At 40.9% G+C, this 20,971-nt stretch overlaps 1 protein-coding gene across 1 annotated transcript in view; it reads left to right on the top strand.

Moving 5' to 3' along the window:
• The first annotated feature begins 964 nt into the window (after positions 1–964).
• The window catches only part of LOC134661242 (probable E3 ubiquitin-protein ligase HERC2), an 83,335-nt gene continuing 63,328 nt past the window's right edge, over positions 965–20,971 (top strand). Inside the window, exons 1-7 of the mRNA XM_063517229.1 lie at positions 965–1,405; positions 6,497–6,671; positions 7,872–8,016; positions 17,788–17,934; positions 19,066–19,329; positions 20,107–20,262; positions 20,494–20,622. Of these exons, the coding sequence (XP_063373299.1) occupies positions 1,169–1,405; positions 6,497–6,671; positions 7,872–8,016; positions 17,788–17,934; positions 19,066–19,329; positions 20,107–20,262; positions 20,494–20,622 (1,253 nt within the window). The 5' untranslated portion in view covers positions 965–1,168. The remainder of the gene's footprint in view (positions 1,406–6,496; positions 6,672–7,871; positions 8,017–17,787; positions 17,935–19,065; positions 19,330–20,106; positions 20,263–20,493; positions 20,623–20,971) is intronic.

Raw genomic sequence — 20,971 nt, 5'->3', positions numbered from 1 at the left:
CCGCACCAAGGTCACGGTGCGCCGCACCTATAAGTGAGAGCGAGAAAGAGATATCTGTTTCTGCGGTGCGTGGGTTACCATATAAAGTTCGCATCATATATACTTGGTCAACCAGATCTTGACAGTAGAAAAAGGCGGCAAAATTGAAAAATGTAGGCGCGAAGGGATATCGTCCCATACAAAATTTGAATTTTGCGCCTTTTTTTACTGACAAGATTTGGTTGACCAGCTATAATACAAGGCCCCAACGTGTTTGTTCTCTTTGACGGCGCAGGAACTAGTATCACTTCTCTCTCCTCCCTCTTGTGAAAATGCCACTTGTCAAAAAAGGACAACTATATTGTTGACAAGACGAACTTCAAATCCAGTTGTTGCCGTTTTGGTGGTTACAAAGCTGTGTATTTGTGCGTAAAAATGTCTATGTGTGCATTTTTACGGACGTGAAAAGTCGATTTTAATCATGTTGTATATCGATAAACGCTACACAGCGGAACGGAAAAGCGATTAATAAAGCTTCAATTTCTTCGTTAAAAATAAACAAAATTGAAATTCTAATGGATTATGAATATATTATAATTTAATAAAATGATTCAATTATTGCGGAACACATATTTTAGTACGTATTTATGTATTGTAATTAAAAATCTGAACTTTCCCTTCGTTCCTGCTGTGGCGTGACGATAAAATCGTGATGGTCAAGCAATCTTGTCAGTAGAAAAAGGTGCGAAATTCAAATTTTCTATGGGACGATATCCCTTCGCCCCTACATTTTTCAAATTTACCGCAATTTTCTACTGACAAGATCTGCTTGACCAGCTATATATTAACCAAACTATTAACGCATGAACAATGCATGAACATGAATATAACATGTGTGACAACCCTACAAGTATGACATGACAGCCATTTAGGTTTTATCGATTACCTAGGTACTATACTACTGTACAAACCACTGTACTACCCAGATTTTCACAAGAGTAGTTAAAGTACATACCTACTCAATCTGCTAAAAATTTACAATCTAGTTCGAGTAATGTGAGCAATTGAGCAAGTTTCGCGAGTGAAGAGTGGGAGTGATCAAGTATCCATTGTGGATAGCGCATTCTCGACCCGGTTGCGATGCAATCATAATAATATGTGTTTCGGGTAGCAAGTACCGGTTGCGATAATGTCTGGCGCCGAGGACACGGACGAGTTCATCTTTCGTCCGCAGCAGCATTTCGACGCTAAATGGCTGAATCCGGACCTGCAAGGAGCGGTACAATGTCCGCAAATACTGGCCAACCATTACAACACCATTATTCAGGATAGTGAAGTGATTCTAGATGCCACTGCAGGGTTGCTCAACAAAGCTGGTATCACTGCCAAGCTCGGAGACAATGGCAAATACTATTGTGGATTGAGGGTGAGTGCAAAATACAAATAATTTTTTAATGTTTTTTTTTGACCTACTTAGGCTTTGGAGTGTACCAAGGTCGTTTATTAGAAACTGTTTTAATAGATAGAGTGAATCATTGATAACTGCAAGCCAACTTCTATTATGAGTGAAGTTAGGATATCAAATATCAATATTATATGTAAGGTCACAGATATGCAACAGTTGGTATTTGGATCAAACCATTATAATATGTTTAGGTACATTTACAATCTATTAATTACACAATTCACTCAGATATTATTGCGAGTGAGTCATTGTATAAATAATGGAGTTGATTGTAACAAAACAGCTTTTATTTAAGAGAAGATGCATCATGGTGTATCTTGGTGAAGAATGGAAGAGAATTGAAATAATATAATTCCAAATTTGGTAACACAATGCCTGAACTGAACACGGATCTACACTAGTAGGAGGAATTTAGCTCACATTAATAATTACATTCAATAATTACCACACGGAATCATGTGAGTGTATGTGTGCGGCTGAGAGGTAAAATTGTATAATGACTTCTACTCAGATTATAATTATATCTTTCATGTTTCTAATATACTCTTACATTATAAGGACAGGTGAATGGAACAAATGAATGCATTTAAGTAATTCCATTCAAATAAATGTATTTGTGTAGTTTTAAATTCTCATAATAATTAATCGTTAAAAAAAACAAGTGCAGTGATATACACGCATCAGCTTTCAGCTGCTAGTGTATTAAACAATATAATAATAATAATAAGTCAGTCAGTCGTGTTTTTGTAAAATCTCTTAAGATATTTTCTAGATTTTGTATTTACATGTTGCTTTCTACATTAATTTTGCAAAAAATATAGCCCCAGACTGCTACATACTATTATGTATATATACGGGTTATAATCGACCATGGAAAATAATGTTCAACATGTATGACAAAACTCCCTAAACGAAAATGCAAACGAGAAGCAAAACACGAGCTCAACTAGCGTCTCCACGAAACGCACGCCCACCACCCTCGTCCGCATCATCATCCGTCTCCTCGCAATCGGGCGATGATTTCGCCACTGCGCCCGATACCAGCACCAGCGAGTCGAGCGACGAGTGCGGGCCGCCGCCGCCGCCGCCACGACCACCTGCGCGACGAGGGCGGCCACCGCTGCCGGCACGCTTGGGGCCTGCGGGACATCCTGCCCCGCCCACGGCTCCCGCTGCCGGTGGTATAGTGCGACGCATGAGATGGACTCGACAAATGAACGAGAACGTCATGCGCGCCTATTATGGGGCTACAGAGGGGGGAACACAACTATCCGCCTATCGTTCAAGAATACTGCCTCTGTTTCAGGCTCTTGAACCCACCATCACCGTGTCGGAGCAGCGACTATCGGATCAGGTGCGCGTCATTCAGCGGCTAAAGCGGCTGGATGACACGACACTTGATCGGCTTCGCCTGGAGGCTCTCTCTGCTTGCGCGGCCTCCACCTCGGCGCGGGACCCGCCCGCGACGTCGCCGAATCCGGTGCCCGCACCCGACCGGGCACCGAGGGTACCGCGGGTGGATCTCAACGCCGACGAGGAGGAGATCGCGCAGAGTGTGAGTAGTACAGCCAATGAGCAACTGAGGAGGACTCTGGATGAGGCGATTACGCAGTATCGCTCCACTCCCAACACTAGGCCACGATTACCACGTTTGCCTATGAATAGACGCAATCTAGCGCTAATGGGAGCCCTAAATGCTTTACTAGAGCCATATCTACGGACTAGTAAAGATTTAGATGATACGCACGCGATCATGTATTGCGGAGCCATCGCGGCGTGCCGTGTTGCACGAGTCAAGTTTCCGGACTCTGAACGTGCACCTAGGACTGCCGGAGGTGCCCCCGCATGGCAAATACGGATCGAGCGACGTATCAGCTCCTTTAGGACTCTTATCGCAAAGCTGATCTGCTTCAGGGGGGGCAACAATCGCCCCCGAATAATGCGCTTTGTAAACCAGGCGTTCGCGGGGACGGATATCAGGCCCCGCGACTACATGGCCAACGTTATGGAGCGCATCGACTTTCTAAAGCAGAAAGTCTATGCATGGGCAAACCGTATTCGCCGCTACAGAGAGCGTGTGGATCGATTCCAGCAGAATCGTCTTTTCCAGAGTGACCAAAGGAAGGTGTACCGAAAGTGGGAGGAAACCAACCTTCGTGAGCCCGACACGCAGCCGCCGGATCCTACTGTCATGACTGACTTCTGGCGTAGCATCTGGTCGGTGCCTGTCGGACACACCGAGGGGGGTTGGATGAATGTTGTCGAGCGTGAGTGCGAGTCCATCGAACCTATGGGGGTAGTCACTATCACCCCCGATGACGTAAGTTGTGCCATCCGCACGGCCCAGAACTGGAAAAGTCCTGGGCCGGATGGATTGCACAACTTTTGGCTAAAATGGTTCCGATGCTCGCACTCGTGCTTGGCAGCACAATTTCAACAAGCCCTCGAGCTTGGTTCTCTCCCACCTTCCTTAACAACTGGTGTCACCTTCCTGCTCTATAAGTCCGGTAGTACCACGGAAGCGAAGAATTACAGACCCATCACGTGCTTACCTACACTCTATAAGCTCCTTACATCCATTTTGAGAACAAAAATCAACGCGCATATTGTCGCTAACAATATTTTGGCCCCTGCTCAAAATGGATGTAGGGTTGGGTCCCGTGGTACTAAAGAGCTCCTCCTCATAGACATGACCATCTGCCAACAAATCCGGCGGAACAGAGGTGCCCTCTCAGCCGCTTGGATTGACTATAAGAAGGCCTATGATTCGGTGCCTCATTCATGGCTGGGGAGGGTCTTAGAGCTGTATAAAGTTGATGCAGCTTTGAGAGCCTTCCTAAGCGCGTGTATGAGGCAGTGGACCACAGTCCTTCGTCAACCAGGAGGCGGGGATGACCGGCCTGGCCCGCAGGATTTTATAAGGATTGAGCGAGGAATATTTCAGGGTGATAGTCTGAGTCCCCTATGGTTCTGCCTAGCTCTGAATCCCCTCAGCACCCTGCTGAAGGATTTGGGACTAGGTTGTCGGCTTCGGAGAGAGGGTGAAGTCATTTCTCACCTTCTGTACATGGATGACCTCAAATTATTTGCACCAAATAACCAAGACTTGAAGGAGCTACTGAAAACCACCGAAGTCTTCAGTAGTGCCATCAACATGGAGTTTGGTGTCGATAAATGTGCGGTTATGCATGTACAGCGGGGGAGGGTTGTAAATTCAACAAATTTACAACCTTCTGAGACAATGTCTTTCAGATCTATCTCTGAATCAGAAACCTATAAATACCTTGGTATGTCACAGTCGTTGGGTATTGAGGACGAGGGTATTAGACGGTCGGTGAAGGAGCGCTTTTTCGGTCGGCTCACAAAAGTTCTTAACAGTCTTTTGTCAGGAGGCAACAAAGTGCGCGCCTTCAACGCCTGGGTAATGCCCCTACTCACATACTCCTTTGGCATACTAAGGTGGACTCAGACCGAGCTGGACGCCCTGGATCGGAGGGTCCGATCACTGCTCACCGCACATCGCATGCTACACCCACGCTCGTCAGTTATGAGATTGTACATCCCACGGAAATGTGGAGGCCGAGGCTTCCTAAACGCCAAGGATCTCCACAACCGCGAGGTGTACAATCTCAGGAATTATTTCCTTAACAACGAGTGTGGGATGCATCGTGATGTGGTGGCAGTAGACAGGAACCTCACGCCGCTCTCCTTGGCAAACGAGAACTGGCGCAAACCTGTGGTACTAAGTACTGCGGATCGCAAGGCGGCATGGGAGAGTAAGGTGCTACACGGGCGGTTCTACAAGGCCCTCACGGGACCCGATGTGGACCTGATCGCGTCGGTGAACTGGTTACGATTCGGGGACCTCTTCGGAGAAACCGATGGTTTTGCCTGTGCAATTGCGGACGAAGTAATGATGACGAACAACTATCGGAAATATATCCTGAAGGACGGTACGGTCGACATTTGTCGGGCATGCCGCCGTCCCGGAGAGTCACTCAGGCATATTATTTCCGGTTGCTCTCATCTTGCTAACGGCGAGTACTTGCACAGACATAATCTCGTAGCCAGGATTATTCACCAGCAGCTTGCTCTTCTATACGGCCTTGTGGACCGCGAAGTACCGTACTATAAGTATTCACCTGCGCCAGTTCTCGAGAATGGTCGTGCCACGCTCTATTGGGATCGATCTATCATCACTGACAGGACTATTGTAGCCAATAAGCCTGACATTGTGATAATAGATCGATCGCAACGCCGGGCCGTGCTCGTTGACATCACCATCCCCCATGATGAGAATCTCGTGAAAGCCGAGAAGGACAAGTCCAGTAAGTACCTAGACTTGGCTCACGAGATAACCGCCATGTGGGATGTTGATTCGACGATCATTGTCCCGATAGTTGTTTCAGCGAACGGTCTAATAGCGAAGAGTCTCGACCAACATCTTGAGAGACTCTCGCTAGGTGGTTGGGTCAAGGGCCAGATGCAGAAGGCGGTCATCTTGGACACGGCGCGGATAGTCCGCCGGTTCCTCTCTCTGCAGCCCTGACCACCGGCAGCTTGGGTCTTGCCCCGCTGCTGGCGGCACCCTAGGTTAGGTTTTTTATAATATGTTTATAAGTATTTTGTATTGTTTTTGTAAGTGTTTTTGTATTTTATTTTTATATCCATATTGTAAAAAACCAACCTAAGAAGAGAAATAAATAAAAGAATAATAATAATAAGTGAAGTGTCAAATTCTTAATGAGAATAAAGAATCTTAAACCTAAAGGTTACAAAAGTATCAAAATGTGAATTTTACATTTAAGATAGCAGATATTCATATTTTATAGGTACATATTGTTGTATCAAGAGTAAAAAATCAGACAAACCCGTTTACAATGACAAATCTGGCACAACAACAAAATTTGCCTTGGCGGAACATGCATATAAGGCTGGATATAGCCGATATAGGGAATTTATCAGTCCCTTCAATTCTATTATAAACTGCTTTGACTGCATAAGAATTACAGTTGTAACTTTTGAAGTGGCTTCATTAATGAATGATTGTAGATATTAACATGCACCTGTTGCGATGGACTCTGTGGGCCACACTCGGGCTGCGCTTGCGGACCCTGCTCGACACTCTCCGCAGAAGAAGAACTCCGCATTGCCATGCTTACGAAGTTTCCCATCCCGCAGCCCTCTGTCCAGGTCATGGATGAGCTCAAGTGGAAATTAGATCCAGGTACCTAGTTTTTTTTTTTCAAATTTATTATTTGATAATTGTGCATCTTTTGTTTATAGTTTTTTATTATAGTTTAGTATATAGTTATCCTATAGTTTATAGTTAGCCTAGTTTTATATTTTTATGGGTATAAGTATAACTTTGTAAAGCTTATGATCCTACCTACAAGTACTTATTAATTTTAATAAAATCTAAATTATTTTTAATCTGAATTGAGCTGCAATTTCTTTTTTTTTCGTAAATTTATTAAATAAAGCTAAATCCTACATCTTTTTAGGGTTCCGTAGCCAAATGGCAAAAAACGGAAACCTTATGGATTCGTCATGTCTGTCTGTCTGTCTGTCCGTCCGTATGTCACATCCACTTTTTTCCGAAACTATAAGAACTATACTGTTGAACCTTGGTAAGTAGATGTATTCTGTAAACCGCATTAAGATTTTCATACAAATGTAGAAAAAAAAAACAATAAGTTTTGGGGGTTCCCATACTTAGAAACTGAATTTTTTTTTTCATCAAACCCATACGTGTGGGGTATCTATGGATAGGTCTTCAAAAATGATATTGAGGTTTCTAATATCATTTTTTTCTAAACTGAACAGTTTGCGCGAGAGACACTTCCAAAGTGGTAAAATGTGCCCCCCCCCCCCCCCTGTAACTTCTAAAATAAGAGAATGATAAAACTAAAAAAAATATATGATGTACAGTGGATGTACATTACCATGCAAACTTCCACCGAAAATTTGGTTGAACGAGATCTAGTAATTAGTTTTTTTTTAAATACATACGTCATAAATCCCCTAAATACGGAACCCTTCATGGGCGAGTCCGACTCGCACTTGGCCAGTTTTTTTTATTTGGTGGCCCTAGGATGTTAGGAATTGGATTGGCATCCAAATAGTCATGTGAATGGTGACTTTTCATAGCATCTGTCATCCTGATACATTTTTTTTTCGTTTGGTGACATGTCTATGCACAATTATCACTTTTCTAGGCCCCTGTTCATCTTAAACCAGGTAGGTAATGCATAGCTCATTATATGCATGCTTAATCAGAAAATACAGACAAGTACTTACAGTATAACACAGTTCATACATCCCAGATGCTAAGGTAAAGTAATATTACAGAAATAAATATTGGTTAAAAATTCAGAGCAAATCTATGATAAGGCACCTCACTCAAGCCAAACAATTTAAATTCCAGGTCCAGAATGCCTCAAAAGTCTATTAGAGGCCTTGATATGGGAGCAGCGGCAACGGGCCATGCACACGGCAGTGACTGTCCCCTACGTCTCACAAATACGACGGCTGATAGTACTCTGCAAGAGACACCTCGTGGCTGTAATAAGGTAACATACGGTATGCCGATTGACTTAGTAAGCTTGCCCAGAGCTATACAGAATTAGCCATATCATCAAGGGTAGTTGAAGACCGGATGCCGAAAAATATGATTCATAAACGCCAATTAGCGCTAATCAGTGAAACAAGTATTTTGCAAAAGCTTGAAAAGTTAGCGAACCTAGAGTTTACCAAGTCAGTGATGCTGTAGTTAAGTGTGCCAGAACAAGCATTTAGTCTAATTTGTGATGCCATAGATATTGGTTGGTATTGAGTATATTAGACCAAAGTTTTTGCCTAGTTGCCCGGGCAACTATATATAGTTATCATCAGGCATCGGAGTTTTTGTCGCATGGTAAGACTAATAGCAAGCTATGGAGTCGACATTTGCCATAAATGTAAACTCTTATTCATACTCATACTCATGATTAATTTTATTTAATATGAGAACAGATTACGTTATTATTTCGTTTGATGAAGAATACTGTTGATATATTTTAAAATACATGTATGTATGTTTCAATTGGGTGAGTTGTACTTCACAACTCAAGCACACTATAGCAGATTTTTCATAGTCATATTGTAAATCGTTGTATGGCTCTATCCATGCCAAATTTGCAGCTATTTCTGGGTTAGGCATAATAATGAATTATGGAATATTCCACAACGTATTTACCACTTACAGATATAAATAACTACTATGTTTTAATCACCAGTGATTGACACATGACAAATACTAATCAATTTTATCAGCGGTCAATACCTACATGACATTAGGTCTTTCGCAGCGATGTAGTTTGTATAGTTGTATGTTAAAATAGTTGAAGTTATGAATTCATAATGTAATAGAAAAATATTTTTTTATATAATTCGACTAAGATAATATACACGACCGACCGCTCGAAAGGCATTTTAAGATAAATTAAATAAATGAGTATGAGTATGAATAAGAGTTTACATTTGTGGCAAATGTCGACTCCATAGCTTGCTATTAGTCTTACCATGCGACAAAAACTCCGATGCCTGGTTATCATCGATTTTAATAGAGATCACTGCCGCTGAGTTTGATACTCTCCAGTAAGTATAAGATAAGATAAAATTACTTAAAGAACCTGTGTTCTTGTGCTCCTGTGAGCATCGTTTGTATGATTTTAAAATGCCGAATTATTGTTTGTATGTATGTATGAATATAAAATCATCTCAGCCAATGGATGAGTATTGAGTTTTAAGCCAAAGTAGGCTGGAGTTCACAAACATGAGTCAGAAATATTGGTCATAAATTATTGATTGAATGAGGTAAAAATCGAAGCATGATTTTACATCATTTCTTATCTCTTTTTCATCATGTGACGACCTGAATCCCTTCTTACGAATAAATCAATTTATTATGTTATTAAACGAATCTTCGTAGAAGGAATGCTAATTTAATAGTTAAAAATATCTATATCTAAACAACTCTCTAACAGCGCTTAAAGGCAAAATCACAGAAGAAATATTTGAATTTTTTACAATATTTACCCAATGTAGATCAGGAACAACATAGGTAACCTTAGATCCTATTTTTTGCCCCATCAGAATCATTAGGGTTCAAGGAGGGGTAAACCCACTACTTTGGCTATTTTATGCTAGATAAAGGGTCAAGTTAATTTGTATGTATGTATGTATTTAAGGGCTTATATTACCACAATATTCCAACTCCTAAATAGTAGTTAAGTGCTGATCATGAAGTGGTGCATGAGCGGACTCCTTATGAGTATCAGTGAACAGTAAATACTTTAGTTGAATTTAATATTGTGTACAGAGGTGAAAACTAATCTGTCTCTAGGAATGGATATACATATGCGCCCGTCTTAGGTGATTTCACCATGTCTGTCTGTCTGACCGTCTGCATCTTAGCTTAGTAATAATTTTATTACATTGCCTTAATTTGACATGGATAAAAAAAAATATGACGACGGATCGGTAAAATGAGTTCGTTCAGGTGGTATCCTAGATTTATGTACAATTATTATACCATATTTTTTACAACTACTAGCTTGATATTTATCAATGAACTCTATTTCCTAGGTAATAAGGGTGACGGCTGATAACTACAACAGTAGTCTAGTGTTTTCCTCCCTTTTCAATACCAACTAAATTGTAGTTACTGGATATGTAATAGTACATATAAGCCACATAACAAAAGGAAAACTCTCAGTAAGTATGTCATGTACTCATGTATGTATACTGCATTCGATCTCGAGTCATATGAGATCAACACGTTTACACCTACTGAAAATTGTCATCTATAAATCGCTTACGAGGGGTGAGTGATATCCAATATAGAAAGACGTGAACTGACCCGCGCGGCTACAGTTCAGTATCAATCTTTGTGTATGCCGACTAAGTTCACGATGATGCACCTAACGCTATGGGCGTGGCGTTCAAAGGGTTAATACATATTTTAGGGGTATTCCAAATACCATACCGCAGAATACCCTCTGACTCGTTTTGCTTCTAAACGGCTTGACAGATTTTAACGTATGTGTTAGATGTTGTTTGAATCGTTTCGGTCGTAAAGGTGTATGGGAGACTTAAATATTACAAAACCCTTGTAATTTTAGCAGTCCATGTAGATACCTACATCATACGATTAGGTCATGTTTTTCACCGTTGCGTCGTATGACGATATTTGATGAATAAGTGGTGGCTCGGGATACATACTACTCGTAATTTAGGTTAAATTTTTACAAGGAAGAGATGTAATCGTAGGTATGTGATGACATATTTTTAACTTATGAAAACCATGTCGTGTCGAAGAAAAAGTAGTATGAATTACTTGATTCTGAACCATGCCTAGAATGATAAATACAAATTGTTTGGACATCATCCTATATTTGATTGTTGCATAGGTGTTATACTCAGTACGCTTTGGTTAAACCAAGTATAACAATTGACATAAATTATTTATTTAAATAATAAATAATTGTAAAAATATTACAAAATAAAATAAGAATTAAAACGTTTGATCTTATACAGAATTTGCATAACATTACATTCAGGTGTAAGTATAAAAAAATCTACTCAGAGGCCTTTTAGAAAACATAAAAATAAACACTATTAGAAGTTCTATATTGAAGACGAAAGTCTAAAAGTACTTATTTTATTTACACACACACAAACATTCAGTGCAAGTAAATAACACAAAGTAGAATATAAGCTACCTAATTTCATAGACAAGTGACACTAAACATTTAATAAATTCTTAATTGAGACACTTTGAGAAAATATAAGACAACCTACTATTATCGTTAACAAAACTATATTGCTTTGCGAAATATTTGCAGATGCAAATGCAGTGCTTAATGCGCTTTGGGAGCTAACCTAACGGTGCCAACAACCCAGGGCGGATTGCTATTGTCATGCGAAATTATAATCCAATGTGCTAGTTTTAAGAAGTGCAGTGCTATGGACTCTAAGATGAAGCGCTGTGCTGTGGGGGTAACTTAGTGTTGTGATTATTTTATGAATAATACAACAATACGGTGTCCTAACGGTGTCAACAACTCACAGTACAGGTGCCCAGTGTGCTAGTTTTAAGAAGTGCAGTGCTAGAGACTAAGGTCACGCACTGGACTGTGGGAGTAACTTAATGTTGTGTTATACTTAATTATGGCACAACATTACAGTATCCTAACGGTGTCAACAACTCACTTTGCAGTTGCGTCGAGTGTTGTGCAGTGCGAAGGACTTTAACGCGCCCTGTGCTTTGGTCGGTGTCTGTCAATCAAAGTACTGGGTTTTGCGATGTGCTAGTGCCGCGTGTGACTACGCACCGCGCTGTCGGAGTAACCTAGCGTTGTATTTATCCCGTGATAAATGCAACACTATGTATCCTCACGGTGTCAACGACTTACAGCTGCGGGTTGCGTACAGTGCAGTGCTATTGACTTTGCTGTGCACTGTGCTGTGGGGGTAACCTAGTGTTGTGTTGTTCGCAAGAGCGGCACAACACTACGGTGTCCTAACGGTGTCAACAACTCACAGTGCAGGTTGCGTCAGTGTTAGTGCAGTGTTAGTCTAAGACCGCAGAACCTTTGCTTTGGTCGGTGGCTGCCAATCAAAGTAATGAGTTTTGCGTAGTGCCAGAGACTCTAAGACGGTACAAACGGCTATGCGAATTCTTACCAAAATAAGAAATAAAAGCCTTTTTTGGCTGATTATGAACAGCAAACACGCATTAAGAACACGAAACATACAACATGATTTTATGTAGGCACATTTTACATATAAACATAAATACTTACATAGAGTGAGGTTCAAAAACAGTATTACTATATACTTCCATATTAATTAAAAAATCATACACATGCATGTCATATGCAAACTAGTAACTAAGTACACTAAAAAGTTTGACTAAGAAGTTTGAGTTATTAAATATTTTTGACAAAAAAGAAAGGGGTATAGGAGTTGTGTGCAACTATTAAACTTATGATAAACTTTTGACTATTCTAACACGTTATTTATCGATCACTATTGGCATGGTTTACAATCAAGTAAGATATGCTTATTATAGGATTTATACGTCATTTGATTTATGTGGGTTTCTCATTGTGAATCTCAACTCTGTCCGTCTGTCAGTCACCTCTTCAAGTTTCAACCGCTGCACCGATTTAGATATTTTTGTTAAGGAGATAGTTTGAGTCAGGTTATGGCGGGGGAAAAGCTTCCCTAATTATTTTTGTTACTAACTAACGATGACACAAATTGAAGTCAGTTATTAGAATTCTTACGCACTGGATTATAATGATATCTGATATAATGGTGAACCTAAAAATAAATTATAAAAGAAGTGAAATTAAAGATTTATAAAATATGTAATTCTGAATCTAACGACTGTACAACACACATGTTAAAATCTGTTAGGCTTTAAGGTTCAGAGCCGGTTCGAAATAAACAGCGGCATATATATTTACGATAGTATATCAAAAACCATTATTCTTTTTTCCCGGCTGTGTTCTAGTGCTACGTACACTAATTCGCTCTTTCAATGATACTGGTAACATGTGAAGATTTATGCTTAGGCTTAGATGTTATGTTGACAGTCACCCTTTCAAGTAAGGTCTATATTTGCTAGCTTTTACTAATAAGTTGACTTGTACGTGATGTTTTTTAATGTAGCTAATGACGGTCAAATGGTTCAGGACATTAGTTTGACCATATTCTAGTGGTAAAATCGTTGGAAAGTTTTACATTTGTCGCTAACGGTCCCATATGTGTATGTAAACACATATTACTTTTTTTCATATTTAGTGTTCCGTAGACAAAATAACAAAAACGGCACCCTCATAGTTTCATAAAGTCCGTCTGTCAATACGTTATTCTGTCCATCTGTCTATCTATGAAATATATGTCACAGTAATTTTTCTCAAACTATGTGATGCAGGTATATAAATGGAATTTAGATCATTGATGTATAAGTTTGTAAACCACTACATTAGTTTTGTAGTTAAAATAATAAAAAGGTACTTTAGGGGGACATGTCCTACAGGTAACTTCATATCATAATTAGACTAAGTTTTTCAACTGTCAGAACTTTAAAAATAACATAAAGGGTTTTAAAAACGTTTTCGATGCTCTTAATGCGTAATTTTTTTTAATTAGGTGCGGAGAATTGCGGAGTGGTACGTAAGACAGAGACATCGTAGACAAGACAAGTTTCAATAAATGTACTTACTGATACAAAAATTGCTTACCAACTCTAGCACCTTGTCACGTCACGTTTTGTGATTGTATCAGTTTATATTGTGGTAGTACCACAGTGGTACATTTGGAAATAGTTCTATAATCAAACAACATATTTTGTAAAATATTGGCATTCCTTCTACTTAGTGATTTGCTTTTTTTGGTGGCAACTGATGAGATTTTCTGGTTTGCATATTAAGTTTTATAAAGTATTAATTTGACTACTCCTCTATTTAATATGGCTATGGTATCTTATTTTATAAATTTAAGTAAAGTCACTGAGAACCTGAGTCAACCGTCTGTCTGTCTATCAAAAGTCCCCTTTCATAGTGATTGGAGCAATAAGTCAGAAATACCAACTAACTTATACATTTTAGGTCGCATATATACTGTACTGGTTCTATCTCACTTTATATATGGCATTTATTATGGGTTCTATTGTAGGAATGTTTAGGTATCATTTGAAATATCATATGACCGGCTGTGGCAAGTAAGTTTGGGTTCGAATCCCAGCTAATTTGGCAAGTGGCATTTATTTTATAAGTTACAAAAGGGTTGGTTAATTATATTGCTGCCCCGCCGATGATAATAGCGGTCTACTGTGCGAACGAGATAGGAAAATGGTGTTTATGTACGACATTTTTCGTGCTTAGCGTCTACTTTAGCTAACTAGATTGGTATTGATTACGCTTATTTGGCAAGTACTATCGATTTATCGGGTTCCATTCCTGTCACATGTATAGTAATACAACCTGGAAAATGTGACACTATCAGGGATCGGAACCGGTTTTTTGCAAAAACTTAGAAATAACCATATTTTTCGAATTATTTTATACTCGAAATGTAGGACACAGTTGTGGTATTAGGTTACGACTTCGTATTATTAGATTGCTCAATTACAAATGAAGTAATTAGCAAAGAACGAAAGAATACCGTTTCCGTTCCCATACAAAAAATACCGGTATCCGATCCCTGGACACTATATTATTGGACTCAATTACTTTTTATTTCTGTTTATTTGGCAAGAACTGTCGATTTGTCGGGTTCGAATCCCGGCTAGTTTACTAAGTTATGTCGTGTCTGCTTCCTGTCTAATATGGCTAGGTAAAATGATATCGATTCCTTGCTTGTTTGGCAAGTGCTATCGATTTGTCGGGTTCCAATCCTGGCTAGTTTTACAAGTTATATCGTATTCGATTCCTAACTTACTTGGCAACCTACATAGAAGATCGACTTGTTTGGCAAGTACTATCGATTTGTCGGGTTTGATCCCCGGCTAGTTTTACAAATTATAAAGTGTTTGGTTCCGGTCTTTGGGCAAGCTAGATTAGTATCGAATACCGGCTTATTTAGCAAGTAATATCGATTTGTGGGGTTGGAATCACGACTAATTTTATAAGTTATGTCGTGTCTGCTTCCTGGCTAACTTGGCTAACTGTATTGGTATCGATTCCTTGCTTGTTTGGCAAGTGCTATCGATTTTCGGGTTCGAATCCTGGCTAGTTTTACAAATTATATCGTATTCGATTCCTAACTTATTTGGCAAGCTACATAGAAGACCGGCTTGTTTGGCAAGTGCTATCGATTTGTTGGGTTCGAATCCCGGGTAGTTTTCCAAATTATTATCGTGTTTGCGTCCTGGCTAACTTGGCAAGCTATTGGTATCGGCTCCTAGTTTATTAGGCAAGTACTATCGATTTGTCGGGTTCGAATCCCGCCTTGTTTTCTAAGTAATATCGTTACTCCTTCCTGGCCTACTTGACTAGCTAGATTGATATTGATTCCTAGCTTGTTTGGCAAGTGCTATCGATTGGTCGGGTTCGAATCCCGCCTAGTTTTCTAAATTATCTCGTGATTGCTACCTGGCTAACTTAGCAAGCTGGATTAGTATTTATTCCTAGTTTATTTGGCAAGACTATCGATTTGTCGGGTTCGAATCCCGGCTAGTTTTCTAAGTAATATCGTTACTCCTTCCTGGCCTAATTGACCAGCTAGATTGGTATCGATTGCTAACTTGTTTGGCAAGTGCTATCGATTGGTTGGGTTCGAATCCCGTCTAGTTTTCTAAATTATCTCGTGATTGCTTCCTGGCTAACTTAGCAAGCTGGATTCGTATTTATTCCTAGTTTATTTGGCAAGAACGATCGATTTGTCGGGTTCGAATCCCGGTTAGTTTTCCCAGTTATGTCGTGTTAAGTTCCCGGCTTATTGGGCAAGCTACTTTAGTATCTAAGACCGGTTTGTTTGGCAAGCAATATCGATTTGTCGGGTTCGAATCCTGGCTATAAGTAATATCGTTACTCCTTCCTGGTCTACTTGACTAGCTAGATTGGTATCGATTGCTAACTTGTTTGGCAAGTGCTATCGATTGATCGGGTTCGAATCCCGCCTAGTTTTCTAAATTATTTCGTGATTGCTTCCTGGCTAACTTAGCAAGCTGGATTAGTATTTATTCCTAGTTTATTTGGCAAGAACTATCGATTTGTCGGGTTCGAATCCCGGCTAGTTTTCTAAGTAACATCGCTACTCCTTCCTGGCCTACTTGACTAGCTAGATTGGTATCGATTGCTAGCTTGTTTGGCAAGTGCTATCGATTGATTGGGTTCGAATCCCGTCTACTTTTCTAAATTATCTCGTGATTGGTTCCTGGCTAACTTAGCAAGCTGGATTAGTATTTATTCCTAGTTTATTTAGCAAAAAACTATCAATTTGTCGGGTTCGAATCCCGGCTAGTTTTCCCAGTTATATCGTGTTAAGTTCTCGGCTTATTGGGCAAGCTACTTTAGTATCGAAGACCGGTTTGTTTGGCAAGCAATATGGATTTGTCGGGTTCGAATCCTGGCTAGTGTTATATCGTATTCGATTCCTAATTGGGCAAGTTAAATTGGTACCGATTTCTAGCTTGTTTGGCAAGCAATATCGATTTGTCGGGTTCAAATCCTGGCTAGTGTTATATAGTATTCGATTCCTAACTTATTTGGCAAGTTAGATTGGTACCGATTTCTAGCTTGTTTGGCAAGTTCTATCGATTTGTCGGGTTCGATTCCCAACTAGTTAGTTCTATTCCTGTCTTATTAAGCATTTGGGATTTCAATTTAGACTTATTATACAAATGATATTGAGCTCAATCCCCTGTTTGCCGAATAAGATTTGTCAGGTTCGAATCCTGGCATGTTTTCTTTGTCGTCAGGTTAAATTTCTGGCTTTGTTGGCAAGCTAGTTTGGGTTCGATTCCCAGCTTGTTTAAAGAGTAATATCGGAATATGATTTCCGAATGATTACTATCTAAGATTATATTTAATTCCCGGCTTATAAGGTAAGTAAAAGCGGTTTTCCCGATTTACTTGACAAGTACTATCGGGTAAATTCTTGGTTGCTTTAGAAAGCGATATTGGGTTCGATTCCCGATTTATTCGGTATCATTATTGGTATGTTATGACCCTTCCAGGGCACTATGTCCAAAGGTCAAAACTTCCAAGGAGTCAGATAGGTGACAAGTGTAATAAACACCTATTGTCGCGAAGAAAATAATTAACCCTTCGTATGTATTCGTGCGCACTGATCAGTGCTTAGACATACGAAGGGTTAAGAATTATTTGTAAATCAAAAATAACTGCAATGAATTAAGATTTTCATGTGCTAAATTAACTTTTTATCTGTTCATTTGGAAGAAATTCAAGATACGACTGCAAACACGACGACATTCGTTTCTGCTTCTAGCCCTGCTTTAGCTAAAGCTTAACCACGTAAGACATAATTATCAAGTTTTGTGTGTCTGTCTGTTTTCACTTGGTACAGACCACTGTGTGTTTGACGGGTGGTTAACAAGAATTGGCGTTTGTTGTGTATTGTCAAGACCAATACGAACTAGACACGCAGCACGGTGTCGGCTCCCTGCGTTGGAACGACCAGCGGGGCGTGCGGCGCGGCGTCCATGTTAAACCAATGTAAACGAGGGGCTGAGGCCCCTACGCCGCGCTTCACGCCCCGCTGGACGGTGCCACTGAGGCCGCACAGAGGCCACAAACACTGTATCATTAAGAGTTCCATGTTTTCAGAGAGTACTATTTCAGTGGAAGAACGAACGGTATCAAGTTAGACAAAAAGACGGCCGCTGCCGACGACAGGCCAGTTGGCCTGTTGAATAAAACTTATGACCTTGATACCCATGACGATCGCGAAGAGCAAGGCGCCGATTCTGAGAGGTATTTCTTTTTGAAGTAGCTAGTTCAGCTGCTATGCGAATTTCAATCTTAAATGCACGTGAGTAAGGTTGACTTTCCAATGGAATGTATTTTTACCCCATCGATGGTATTGTTAAAATTAATGATTGAAATTTGTCCAAATATCCAATTATTTGATGATAAATTATAAGATATTTGGACACATTTTATTTGGCGTTAAAAGGAGAAATTATGTAGGGTGGAGATTCATAAAATCAAACTTTCAGAAAAAAAATCAAGGGGTTAGTTAGTTTATCAACTGAAATAACATCGAAATAAACACGCAACTGCCTCATATAGGCTCCTTTCTGACTTTTCGGTGCGAAATAAGTATGGCGTGCCACCTGCATCCGCGCCGATTAGTAGGTAATACTGTTGTAGTGTTGGCGTATTGATTCCTTGATTCTAAACAAAACACGAAGGGCCTTAGTTTAGGAGGTAGAGTTGAGTCAAGTTATGCATATACATTGTATAAAAAAATGCAAGATGAACCGTGTAAGTATTAAATTATTAGAATGATGTCTACGCATCTGCTACAGAATGGCTTTGCATATTCATGCGGTCCTCATGCAAGCCTAAAGTTTTTACCGACGAAGAAGGATATTGTCTGTTAAGTTTGTACTGTAATGTAATGTTCATCAGAGTGCTTAAGGTATAATGGAACTGATTATGGAACTGAAATTTCTGCTAGTCATCGAACAGGAAACATTTGGACCCGTCATCATCAATTCAATCATCGCAAACGGTGTGAGAACCTATCATAGTCGACCTGGGACCTGGGGCAGTTGCATAACAATGGAGCGGGCATTAATGTCAATTTAATTGTCGAATTCCCCACAAAATATACCATCGTCGAAAGCGCCATCTACAGTTCGTCCGGCTGTCAAAAAAAACCTTCGTCGAGAGTATCACCGACGATAAGCTTTTACCGGCTTTCCATATTTATTACTTATATTACGATCGATAGGTAGGCCTTTTCTTTCCTGTCATTAGAAAGCTAGTTTGTAATTGGTTGTGAATCGTTATGCAACTGGCCCCCTATCTTCGAGATGCAATGCGAATTGTACTTTACTACCAAGGAACTATTTATTTGACACTTTTATCAACTCGCAGCGCGCTAGGGCTTGCCCGAGTCGGCGCGCGCGCCGCGCTCCGTCTCGCTCTCTCCTTAGTCCGTCGCGCGTGGCGTTGCGGCGAGGACGCCGATGTGTGTTCGGCGCTGTTGCGTGACGCGCTCGAAGCCGTTCGGGCGCTGCCCGATGCAGCCCTGTTCGCGGGAGCGGGCGCCGACCCCGCGCAGCAGGTGCCGCGCTCGCAGAAAATATGGGCCGAGGTTGTTGGCAGCGCCGCCGAGTTTCTACACCAGGTGGTTACCAAGTGAGTATTTAAGGTCTCTGCCCACTACACCGTATCATATAATCATACCATGGCCGTGCTATGAACGTATCAGGCACGGAATGTAACGCGACACGGACTACTATGCACACTACTATACTATCCACATTGTTTCATATCCGTACATAACGGGTTTAGTACCCGTAGTAACTGCGTATCATCCCCATAGCATCCGCCTATAATCCCCGTAGCATCCGCGTTTCATCCCCTTAGTACCCGCGTTTTATTCGCGAGAGCCAGACTCGTCAGAAAGAGCCAGCGAATGGTTATCATACTGGCAAGAGCGAGCAACAGATACGGCAACGCGTTTATAACGGGCTTAGAACGGTCACCATAGGCTGTTATAACCCGTATGCTCACCGTTTCGCCGCCTGCACGCACCGTTCTGGCAACGTTGCGTGCCATGCGCGGAACGTTTCGGCACCGGCAAAATATCCTCGCCGACAATTTTTGACGGTCCGTGCATGTGGCACGCTACGGGTATGGTCGGTGACGGAACGGGCTAGTGGGCATAGTCTCATACTTTTTAATACAAAGATATATTTTTTGCCTGACACGTTCATAGCACGGTCATGGTATGATACGGTGTAGTGGGCAGAGACCTTTATGCTACAATCCCAAACACTGTGTCGATATGACGTCTCTCGGATGTCTATATAGTAGGTAAGGTCTAAGATAGCTGAGCGTCAACACAGTGTTTTACGTTTAAAGTCATCGAAAACGCTTTGCTTACACCTAATAATATGTATGTGTTTGTAGCGAGGTGGGCTGCAACGCGCCACTCGGCGACTGGCGCACGTCTCTCTGCGTGTGGGTGGAGCTGTGCGCGCGGCGCGCGGAGCTCCCGGCGCTGCTGAAGGCCGCCGACGTGCTGGTCACACTGCCGCCGCAACATAAGCGTCAGCCGGACAACAGGTACGTCAATGTAGCGAGGAATGCGACCGGCGCACGTCTCTCCGTGTGCGTGAAGCTGTGTGCGCGGCGCGTGGAGTGTACAACAGTTATTTTTTCTTCATCATAATTCCTTTCGAAACTGGTCTAATTCAGAATTAGACTGCTTGCTTACATGGCCACATAAAGATTTTATCTTAATCTGAAAATTGTGTAGATGCAAAAATTATTTGAAATAAAACACTGTTATTTCAGCACCACACCAGAGGAATGTACGGCTCCTCTCGGGCCCTTCCTACGGCGCATGGCGAAAGTTGCTGCGCCGAACCCTGTGGTTATAACCGAGCCGAACACCGAAGCCAACCCTACTGTAACGTACCTGAGGTAAGTAAAGATAAACATGTATCAAATGACAATAGGGAATATTACGCGAAAGTAGGGGGCGCCATTCCAACAACAAGTAAACAATCTAAGAGTCTACCGCAAACGAGAGAGTCGACATTTTGTTATCTAACCTATAACACTTGCATATTCGAGCGATAAAGAGGCAGATAGCTGAGTTTAGATTTCGAGTTTCCCGGTAGGCTCTTTGTAAGCAAACCGCCTTGATGTATCAGTGTCATATTTGATTGTCTATGAAAACTTGTTAAAACACAGTTTAAGGTACAGTATGTATAAGTTACTCTATGGTATACTTAAGTCACTAGTGCTGCACTCTGGCGGAAAAACATTG

This window comes from Cydia amplana, chromosome Z, assembly GCF_948474715.1.
Source record: "Cydia amplana chromosome Z, ilCydAmpl1.1, whole genome shotgun sequence".
Classification (NCBI taxonomy): Eukaryota; Metazoa; Arthropoda; class Insecta; order Lepidoptera; family Tortricidae; genus Cydia; species Cydia amplana.
Note: the sequence above shows the minus strand (reverse complement) of the source record. Positions and strands in the feature narration are given on the sequence as shown.